We start from the raw sequence: 10173 nt of genomic DNA on the forward strand, positions 1-10173 counted from the left end.
GGGGGAGTTCGGTGGGCGTCAGGTCGGATCGTTATTGGCACGGCGTTAAAACGCCGTCGCGACGTTGCGGGGCCGTTACACGACGGTTAGGGTTGAGGAGAGAGAGAGGGTCCTGCCTGATCCAGTCCAAAATCTGGTCCAGATCCAAAGTGGCGGGCGCCCGGGACCGTCGTGCGTTGGACTGGACCTACCCGACGCTGCCCGCCGGTGACTTGCGACTGATGTGTGAGTCATACGAGGCCCACAACCACCACAAAGGCCGGGAGCATTATGTGTGGAGGACCGGGCCGGGGCCTTAGCCGGGGCTCTATGGAGCTGTCGGCAGTAACTTTCGCCCGCCTCATTGAGGTAACAACGACGACGCTCCGCCGAAATCACAACACGGCAACAGAGTTATGATTCACTTGGGCCATCCGGAGTGGGGCGGGGCGGGCCACCGCGCACAACGAGATCCTCTCCTCGCGGTCCTGAAGGCGCCTGTGGGTCGGCAACCCATTCGACTCACGGCTGCAGTTCAGCCCCGGCCGCGGAGGAGCTAGGATGGTTTTAAAACCATCTGGATACCGTGGCGATCCCCCGGCCCCCGTCCTTATTTACGAATCGGTACCCAGGGCCTTCAATCGCCGAGGCTGGTAAAGGCAAGTCGCAAGTGGTAACTCGACGGGTGGGGGGATCGTAAGGAAAATGATCAAGACAAAAGTTGGCTCTCTAAAACGCCGTGGTCAACCCAGCTTGCCAAAATGTTGGCAAATGTTGCCAAAATGTTGATTGACAAATTTTGGCCGTGTTCTGGACGATATTTCGGTTATTTGCCGAACTTTAATATCCCAACTTTCTGCCGCTTCGAACGCCAAGTTTTGGCAAGCATGGAAGCCAAGAACTGGTCTCCAAAAGACGACCACAATCAAAAAGAAGTGCATAAATTTTTGGAAAGCTAAGCGACCACAACATTTAGGGTGGGGGGTACACCCAACCTTCAATCCATCAATGCTCCACCACGCGTCCGTAACACAGGCAAACCGAGGCCCCACCTCGCCGGGTTCCGCGCCCCGCACCCAGAAAATGGTAGTCTTGAAACAAGGCAAAATGCGTTGGGTCAACGCTAATTTTACCTTTTAAAAAAATACAAGGAAAATTGTCTTTAACTTAAGGCAAATGACGTTAAAATAAAGTAAAAATTTCCTTAGATCAGGGGTCTCAGACTGAGACGTCACGCGGGCCACACTAGTCGGACCTCTCACTCGCACTGACTGCGATCACATAACACCATCTCTCTCCAGTGTGGCCCTTGCGGCCCGCGGGCCGCGTGTCTGAGACCCCTGCCTTAGATGAACTTAATTTCCTTGAAATTAATGGAAAAACCTTAAGCCAAGGTCGAAAAGTACCTTGTATTTTTTCTTAAAGAAAATTTCTTGGTTTAAGGACACCATTTTCTGGGTGCGCGTGAGCTCGTGCTGGCGTCCAGGACGCAGACGCAGACGGCGAGCCCCAGCGTCGCGCGGAGGTGGAGCGTTCGCGTGCGCCGCCAACTACAACAAGACCAGCCCGCGGCCATCCCGCCCGTCGGGAGGGGCGTAGAGCCGCGGCGCGATGGAGTAGGGAGGAGTTAGCGGCGGGATGGAGTGGAGAGGCGCGGCGGGCGCGGCTCCGCCATGGGCTCCGCGCGGCCAGCGCGGTCGCTACTTGAATTTCAATCCTTGTCGCCTGGTCGGTCAGCCGCAGCGCGAGTGACCCCTTCTGCACGTGTGTGGACAGCCCAGGCGGGCGACCCGAGCCTGCGCCCCTCCGCTCCACACTCCACACGCACGCACCGACCACTCCAGAAGCTTTGTCTGCCTCGTGCATTGTCTGTAATCGTTAAGAAAACGCGCGCCAGACAGCCAGTTCGGCTTACTTGCGACTCGACGATCAACACCCCGGACCTTTTAAAAACTCTTATCGGAGCCTGTACCCCCTCCCCCCCCCCCCCCCTCCGTTTCCCTTCTCTCGCGCCGGCCGGCCGGCACCGTACCGGTAGACATCACAAGTCACCCGAGAGCGAGAGCCGGGCGGGCAGCTGTGTGGGTCCGCGTCAGCCTGCTGTCGCCGAGCTCGTCAACGCAAACCCGTTTGCCCGCCCGCCAGTCTGCCCTCGGCGCGCGCGCGCCCCGGGCCCCCGGAGTGTGTGTGTTGGGATTGGTTCCGTTTCCGATACCTTAGAACGCGTTTCGTGATCGTTTTTATCAAAAGACACAGCCGCGCGCCGTGATTGGAACACCTTTTCGGCGTTGCGTGAGCCGCCAGGTCAGATGCCAAACAAACACTGCATCCCGGATCAGCCGAGTCTGCATGCCGGGCCTCTGGCTGCCTCGGCCGGGCCCCACCCGAGAGTGACGCCTTTGTTCAAGTATTTTTCTTGTCTTGTCCAGGAGCCCCAGATTCAACCATGGGGGCTGCGACTTCCGCGACTTCGGCGGCGACCGTGGTGGCCACGAGCGTCGCGTTTGGGGTGGGCGCCCGACTCCTGAGGGTAGGTCGAGCTACATACTACTTTCCCCGCGCGGGGAGGTGACCGTCCGGCTGGCCTTGAACCGCGCCATATGACATGAACACATGCTTTTCGTCGTGCCGTTCCAGCCTCGCGCTCGCTGGACGCCGTCCGCCGCGCGCGCCGTCCTCGTCACGGGCTGCGACCGCGGACTGGGCTTCTCGTTGGCCGCCCACTGCCGTTCGCTCGGGCTCACCGTCTTCGCCGGCGTCCTGGACGCCGGCTCGCCCGGGGCGAGGAAGCTCGGCGGCCTCGGGGTGCACGTCGTCCCCCTCGACGTGACGGACGGGCGGAGCGTGCAGGGCGCGGTGGCCACCGTGCAGCAGGCCCTTCGCAACGACCCCCAGCTCAGTAAGTACTCCGGATCGACACCTAGCCAGCCATCCTGTACCGGTATGTACCGGGAGTTTCTTTGCCTGTGCGGTGTAAGCGGGTTTGCCTACTCCCTCCTCCGTAAGCCGCCGTGGCCCCGAATGAGTATGCAGCCCCGCAACACTTTGATGCGTGCAATGCAACTCTCGGTGTTATGTGGTATACGGATTCGCGCCGCGCCTTCTAACAGCGGTTCCCAACCTTGGGGTCGCGAGCAAAAATGTTGGGGTCGCGTTGAGGTGCCTGGGGTCGCGGCCAAGCTCTCCCACTGGACCTCACCGAAGTGTCTTCCTGTGCGAAAATATGGAAAGCCCATCGGTTCTTGGGTGCTTCCGAGCCAGTTTGAGTTGCGGTAGGCGACAAACAGCCGGTGGGTTTTCCATGTTTCCACATGAAGTGGTCCAGCAGCCAGCAGCCAGGCCGCGACCCCAGGCATACGTAGTAGACCCTTTAGCCGCAGGAGCCTGTGGGGAGCACGCTAGACGGGAAACCCCCATGGAGCAGGAGGTAGAACGTAACTCACCGTAACTCACCCCGGACCGCAACCGCAGGTCTCGCCGCGCTGGTCAACAACGCGGGTGTCCTCGTCTTCGGAGAGTTCGGGTGGCAGACGCCGCGGCAGGTGTCGCTGCAGCTCGACGTGAACCTGGCGGGGACCATGAACGTCACCAGGGCGTTCCTGCCGCTGCTGCGGCGGCCGAGCCCGGACGGCCCCGGGGGCAGCAGGGGGCGCGTGGTGGTGGTGACGTCGCACTGCGCCCTGGCCTCCCTGCCCGCGCTGTCCGTGTACGCCGCCACCAAGGCGGGGCTGCAGGCGTGGGCCGACGCCCTGCGCATGGAGCAGGCCCAGTACGGGGTGCCCGTGGTGCAGGTGGTGCCGGGCTCCTTCACGCACCTCAGCGGCATCCTCGCGACGCACGAGGACCACGCCAGGGAGATGGACGAGGCCATGACGGAGGAGGACCGCCAGTTCTACGGCGACTACCCGCGGCGCTTCCACGAGTACCTGTCCGTCGTATCGGACATGGGCAGGAAGGCGAGCGAGAGCCCCACCAAGCTGCCCGACGAGAAGCTGCACAGCGTGTTCGAGGACGCCCTGCTGTCGCTGCGGCCCAAGGAGCGCTACGTGCACGAGCCCTGGCGGTACACCCTGTACCACACGCTCATGAAGGTGGCCCCGACCGGCGTAAAGGACTGGCTCGCCATAAGGTTCGCGAGCCTTCCGTCTTTCAAAGAAAAATGATGCTGGGCAGGGCGTGTTGTTTTACCCCGTGGAGCCGGCAATGAGACCGCGCTAATTATTTTTAAAATTAAATGCTGATTTTATTGATTAAAAGTGAGAAACCTCTGATGACAAAATTTCATATCCCCCAAATCCCAATGGTTTTATCAAACTGACAACTGACATTTCATTAAACCTAAAGATAATTTCGTGAGAAACAGTCAGTCTTGAACCACTAACACATCCATTTTCCCTCTGCAAATTTTTCCAGTGCAAATATCGTTACTATAATGGGGCTACAGAAAGAGCAAAAGGCTAAATTGCTCTTTTCCTAAACATCCAAAAAATTAAACATAACACAACCATAGTATTAACTGCAATGGTACCATCAATAAACATAAATTTAATATTTGACTAACTTATATACTGGATAAAAATTAACAGTCTACGAAGCAAAACAAAAAGTAATAAGAATTTTACATATTTACAACGATGCCATATATCTCTTTAACACTCTTGCTATTATGCAAAGAGCTTGAAGAGGAGTGTAATAATATAAAACTGATACTATACATTGTGCTTGGAAGGAATAACTTAACAATCACAAAAAGTGATTGGGTTGCACCTAACTGATAAACTTGGTGGTTTGTTTACCCCCTAGGATCTCTCCTAACATGATCAAACCTAAATATGTTGATGTCTGTATTATTTCTTCAAAAAAGAATTGATCATTTCAGTCTTTGAGAAATATCATCCCGCCAAAATACAAGGAATGATCAGAAAAATAATAATAAAGACAACAATATACACCATGAGCTCAACATAGGTAATATACATTGATAAAATGATTGCCATTACAAAGTGAATTAGGTATTCAATTTTGTAACACTTGGATATTATTCACATAGCCATAGCAGATCAAAGATCAGCACTCACTCAATATTTTGAACATGAATATTTGGGTTGTGCATAGGATCCAGATTAGGGTCATTTTCAGTGGCTATTCTGCCAGCCCATGAACAGAAGTAGATAAGAACAACAATAGCAAAAATTACAGCACCAGCAATCATCCAGCGTCTTTGAGAATACCGAGATCCTCCTCTCACAGCATGGTGCCTGGTAAAACAACAACAGCAAAATGTTGAAAAACCATTTTTGTAGTTACAGAAGATTTAAAGTACCAAAGGAAGCATGTAGAGCACTCACTTCCACCACCTCTTGAAAACATCAACAGCAGAACGTCGCTTATACTTATTTTCATCGTGATCAAATAGAGTACTTCGGGATTCATCCAGAGCCTCAAATACTCGCCTTGGGACTTGTCCTGAAATGCAAAATAACAGTAAAGTGAAGCTTCAGTAATCAGTAAATGATACATACCAGCAACATGTTTTTGCCATGTATTTGAAAAGGAAAGAAAAACAAAAAAAAAAAAAAACGCCAGCCAGCAAGCCAGCAACTCGAGGGGAGGGAGGGGACTTTGCCCTCTTGTAGAGACAGTCTTTAGGGGACTGTCTACAAATTACCTGAAGCAGAATAACTGTATGTTGAGATAGGGTCCTCAACATCTACAACAGAGTGGGGTGAAGGTGCACGTTCAGATGTTCTAGGGTTGTTCATGACATTGGTTGGTATATTGTTTAAATGGTTGGGCTGAGGAATCTGGGCAGAAGTGGTTCCACCAACATCAGTAACCAACTTACGACCCTCGGAAGGAGGTTTAATTTCCCGATCTTCACTGAGCTGAGACAGGAAAAGAACAGTGGTGGTTGAGTACACAGTGCAAGTTTTCAGAGCATAATTTTAAGTAGTTACCAATTACTGACCAAGGGTAGCCCAAGTCCAGCACGAGCCCAATTCACACCAGCTAACTTTTCTCTCAGCACATCAGCAACTGGAGAAACTAAGTTTGAGGCAGGAAATAAAAGTTGAGTGCAATTAGAGAATGGGCAAGTGTAACCAGCAGGAGCAGTGGTGGCTGGTAGGCGTCGCGCATGGGCATCAAGGCATGCCCAATGAAATACATCTACAACACAAAAATTAAATGAGCTGACAGGAAGAGGAAATGATAACACTAAAGATCATAAATAGAAACTGGGTACAAGGTACGTACGGTAACAAACAAGTCGTACACAATCTTCTGGCGCCAACTCCTTCGTACACAATTCACAAACGGGACTATAGTCACTGTCTTGCAGCCATTGCAAATATGACTGTACAACACACTGTAAAAAAATAATATCCATGAATCAACACTACGCGGAATAAATCAATTCCTGAGCAATGTACAACTTTGTAATAGCAGTGAACCTATAACCTACTCATTTTAAACTTTGATCCTTACCTTTGTGTGGTTTGTTACCATACAGTATTCACAGACATTTACTCGGTGTTCAAAGCAAAACTGATTTGTTACACGTTTCTTCGGGCACTTGCAGAGTCCCATTTTTGATTAAAATTAGTTATCAACAAAATCAGAGAAAAACACCCACTCACTAAATGTCAACAACGCAATAATTGACAAGGACTTGGTTACACTGCTGTATTATATGGGTTTCTTTAGGTTTAAAAATGCAGTTCAAAGAGTGGCCAGATCGAAAACCAATTTACATTACTTAGAAACATAGAAATACAAGTTAAAATACCGGGTCGGGAACATTTCGCCACGTTTAGTAACAACACTTGACGTTAGCACTGACGTTTCTTTCTGCTGTTTGTAGTCTGCTAATGTTGAGTGTCGTCAGAAAGTGATACTATGGGAAGATGAGAGAACTGATTTTAAAAATATGAAAGAATGAATATGCAGAAACTGTATGCGTAACTGAAATATTGTGGCAACTCTTCAATTTTTCATGAAATGTAAAATCAAAATTTAACATTATCTTTGTCACGTTGGTAAGTTGTTTCTTGCTACAGCTCAATGTCAATATGGACTGCAATAATCATTTCGTAGGTTACTGAAACTGTAAGCGCAAATAAAAACAAACAGAAGCCAAAAGCCAAGACGGGCCGACGAGTTAATTTTTAATTCATTGTTGCAGTTTTGGCAATTGCTTTACGAAGTGAATGTCCTAATCTTCCGGAAACATGAGTCACAGGGATGGTAAATTTTCTTAATTCTACACATTCTTCATGTTCTCTAGTGTGTCTTGTGCTTCTGTTGCCGGCGTACACACCTTTAACTTAGAAATTTCAATAATGTAGACAATACCTAGTTAAAACCCAAGTTATTGATGAATAGGAAACTGTTCACTCTCTGAATGTGTCAATGCCCCTCATCACCTCTTTCTTTTAATGGTTCCATTTTTGTATATTTTGTCTCTTGCTTTAGTAAGAAGTCAGGTTCTCATTTATATTTACTTATCTGTGCTAGTTAGTTCATCTCTTCTTTCTTGTCTTTGCAAAGGTCATCATGGACGGGGTAGACGTGGAGGTGGTCATCGTCAATGGAGGCCACAAGTTGGAGAAAGAGGAAAGCAGGTCATTGAGGGCTTGGATGAAAACTCGCCAGTGATTCAAAGCTTTCGGAAGTTTGCTACAGAGCTGGACGCCAAACACGATAGATATGAGCGTCTTGTGAAGCTCAGTAGGGACACCACCATTGAGAGCAAAAGAATAATATTTTTGCTCCATTCTATTGATAAGTATGTGATTATTACTTTTTGTGTCTTTACCAACTGTTTCTTTTTTGTTTTTGTTTATGCTTTAATGATCTATCTTAATGTTTTGTATTGTTCAGGGAAAGTAAACGTGAAAATGTTTTAACTGAGGCTCAAAATCGTATCAGCCAACTTAACTCTACTATCTTTAAGGACATAGCAAAAGAACTGAAAGGCCAAGATCAGTACCAGTATATACGAGCATTTTCTGCTGGTAAAATCACACATTTTTTTTAAAATCTATTTAAACTGAATTAAGTTGGATTGAATTAATTTGTCTTTTGTGTAGGTGTTCAAGAATATATCGAAGCTGTAACATTCCTATTTTATCTTAGAGATGGAAAGTTACCTCATTGGAATGAATTGCAACAGAATTTAATTTATGAAGAGGACAGCATTTATTTGGTTCCAGTTGAATTTTTTCTGGGCGTTGGTGATCTCACTGGGGAATTGATGAGATGTTGTATCCAGAGCCTGGGTACAGGTTCTACCAAAAGCTGTTATGAGGTAATTTTATCCAATTGGTTTTATATTACTTTAGTTCTTTTTTTCATCCTTCATCAAGGTCATTACTTTGATTCTTTTCCCTGTAGGCTTGTTCTTTCGTACGGGATATCTACATTGGCTTCATGGGTGTTAGTAACACTGGCAACAGGGAATTTATTCGTAAGCTGTCAGTTCTAAGACAGTCTCTGTCAAAGATGGAAATGGCCTGTTACACTCTGGCTGTCCGTGGAAATGAAATGCCAAAGCATATGTTGGCTGATGTCTTTAACTCTTCGGAGCGTCATGAAGATGGAGCAGATGAAGGTTTCTGTGTTGACTAATTCTATGACCTTGCAATAATTGTGATGTATTCGGGTTGAGATAGCATTTTCTTTTCTTTCTTTGCTAACATGTATCTCAATTATGAAATGTACACATTCTTATCACTAACATATTTCGGACTAGCGTTCTCTCATTTCATTTGCCTATCCAGTGTGATGTGGTGGGAGTATTAAAGGTAAATATACTTCTCTCCGTCCGTAGTTGGTTCCGTTTCGTAGGCGTAGGTGTGGTGTGCCTGGGATGTGGGGCCCGGCCGTCGCGGTGGACCTAATCAACAACTACCGGGTAGTTACTACCCTGTACTTGCACAGCACCTCGCCTTGACACGCACTCGCAAAACGCAGGTATCGCCTTATCGTTTCATTATACTTTTACCGTTTTTAAAATTCGCAACTATACTGAAGTTGAAGAAGGCCGGGTGCCAGCATGACCGCAATGACGTGTCTGTAGTAACACCTTTCCTGGACTTCCCTAGCGACAAAACAGTCAAGCTGATAAGCTTGCAGTTGGATATGAATGTCATTTAAATCATAGCGTTTTTGTTTTACGGGCGTGCTTGGCTGTTGTGTACCGCAAATTACTATTTATAAGTTTCATAGGCTAGAGGAAACATTAACGGGACTATCTCGGCGATCTCCATGACTTCGCCGCAACCACCTCTTGAGGCTCGCATATTTTATACTGCGGGGTTACAAGAAAGTCACAATTTATTCAACAAGATTAAGATTGTATCAGTACTTATGAGGTGCAACCTGGTGCAACAGTTGAAACACTGAGAATAATGTGTCAATAGATTCAGGCCACAGGCAAAGAGATTTGTCTACAGTGTTAACTCTAGAGCAACCGTGACAAATGTTTGTCAATTAGATACAAAAAAAGGTTGTAAATTAACAAAAAAAAAAAAAAAAAAAAAAACAGATTTTCAGTGGGCATTTTGGAGAGAGAAACTTCCCCAGTAGATTTTGGACATAGTCTCGCGCAGTATACTGTTCTGCCGTGCACTGCCATGCCAGCCACTCCGCACTAAACACACCACACTCCCCGGCTCTCCTCTGACTAGGCTTCATACAGCGCCGAGCAAGTTTCCCTTTGATCAGAGTGCCCTCAGCCCCCCCAGATTATTTTATGATCCGCGACTCCCCCTTTCCTCTCCACCACCACCCCATCTCCGACCCTCACCCCAGACAACCATGGTCTCGACCAACTTTTAACCCGACGGAAACAGAAGTCTAGTCTGTTAGAGCAGACCAGTCGTGTCTGTGCGGTCCGGGGGACCGCCGCTGAGAGGACCGCTCAGCTCTGCTCAGCCCCCCGGCTCCCACCAGCACTGACCACCTCATGCCTGGAGAGCCCGCAGGCCCCGGAGCTGGACTAGAGCCCCCACCCCCTTTCCGGCTCTCCTCTTCTCCCCTTCCACTCATCTCTCCAACTATCTCAGTCGCCGTTTGCTCCTCCTCCGTCGTTTCCATTTTCTCGCCCCCCTCCTCCTTCTCCTCCCCCTCTTCTCTCGCACTGTCTCTCTCCCTCGCCCCCCGTATTGATTCCGTGCTGTAGTGCACACTCTC

The 10173-nt window shown here is 48.8% G+C and overlaps 3 protein-coding genes across 3 annotated transcripts; 2 read left to right on the top strand and 1 right to left on the bottom strand.

Moving 5' to 3' along the window:
- The first annotated feature begins 2043 nt into the window (after positions 1–2043).
- LOC127750410 (D-beta-hydroxybutyrate dehydrogenase, mitochondrial) lies at positions 2044–4247 on the top strand. Its single transcript, XM_052272063.1, has 4 exons — positions 2044–2283; positions 2409–2509; positions 2617–2878; positions 3451–4247. The coding sequence occupies exons 2-4, from the start codon at positions 2426–2428 to the stop codon at positions 4140–4142; spliced, it is 1038 nt and encodes a 345-aa protein (XP_052128023.1). The 5' UTR covers positions 2044–2283; positions 2409–2425; the 3' UTR covers positions 4143–4247.
- LOC113203389 (zinc finger protein-like 1 homolog) lies at positions 4198–6960 on the bottom strand. Its single transcript, XM_026418046.2, has 6 exons — positions 6466–6960; positions 6235–6346; positions 5948–6147; positions 5648–5864; positions 5328–5445; positions 4198–5237 (listed from the first exon to the last, which is right to left on the bottom strand). Exons 1-6 carry the CDS (start codon positions 6565–6567, stop codon positions 5054–5056), a joined length of 933 nt encoding a protein of 310 aa, XP_026273831.1. The 5' UTR covers positions 6568–6960; the 3' UTR covers positions 4198–5053.
- A 106-nt stretch (positions 6961–7066) lies between these two features.
- Positions 7067–8720, top strand: LOC113203390 (translin-associated protein X). Its single transcript, XM_026418047.2, has 5 exons — positions 7067–7224; positions 7528–7765; positions 7861–7994; positions 8070–8287; positions 8374–8720. The coding sequence occupies exons 1-5, from the start codon at positions 7209–7211 to the stop codon at positions 8605–8607; spliced, it is 840 nt and encodes a 279-aa protein (XP_026273832.1). The 5' UTR covers positions 7067–7208; the 3' UTR covers positions 8608–8720.
- The last annotated feature ends 1453 nt before the right edge of the window (positions 8721–10173 follow it).

Source organism: Frankliniella occidentalis, unplaced genomic scaffold (genome assembly GCF_000697945.3).
Source record: "Frankliniella occidentalis isolate FOCC.00 unplaced genomic scaffold, Focc_3.1 Scaffold185, whole genome shotgun sequence".
Taxonomy (NCBI): Eukaryota; Metazoa; Arthropoda; class Insecta; order Thysanoptera; family Thripidae; genus Frankliniella; species Frankliniella occidentalis.

What these genes read in the sequence shown, in the direction of transcription:
- LOC127750410 (XM_052272063.1), top strand. Translation starts at nt 2,426, where the DNA reads ATGGGGGCTGCGACTTCCGCGACTTCGGCGGCGACCGTGGTGGCCACG. An exon ending in TGGGCGCCCGACTCCTGAGG is followed by an intron (nt 2,510 to 2,616) that starts GTAGGTCGAGCT and finishes GTGCCGTTCCAG; the next exon opens with CCTCGCGCTCGCTGGACGCC. An exon ending in TCGCAACGACCCCCAGCTCA is followed by an intron (nt 2,879 to 3,450) that starts GTAAGTACTCCG and finishes CCGCAACCGCAG; the next exon opens with GTCTCGCCGCGCTGGTCAAC.
- LOC113203389 (XM_026418046.2), bottom strand. Translation starts at nt 6,567, where the DNA reads ATGGGACTCTGCAAGTGCCCGAAGAAACGTGTAACAAATCAGTTTTGC. An exon ending in CTGGACTTGGGCTACCCTTG is followed by an intron (nt 5,865 to 5,947) that starts GTCAGTAATTGG and finishes TTCCTGTCTCAG; the next exon opens with CTCAGTGAAGATCGGGAAAT. An exon ending in GTTTTCAAGAGGTGGTGGAA is followed by an intron (nt 5,238 to 5,327) that starts GTGAGTGCTCTA and finishes TTGTTTTACCAG; the next exon opens with GCACCATGCTGTGAGAGGAG.
- LOC113203390 (XM_026418047.2), top strand. An exon ending in TTGCTCCATTCTATTGATAA is followed by an intron (nt 7,766 to 7,860) that starts GTATGTGATTAT and finishes TGTATTGTTCAG; the next exon opens with GGAAAGTAAACGTGAAAATG. An exon ending in TATACGAGCATTTTCTGCTG is followed by an intron (nt 7,995 to 8,069) that starts GTAAAATCACAC and finishes TCTTTTGTGTAG; the next exon opens with GTGTTCAAGAATATATCGAA.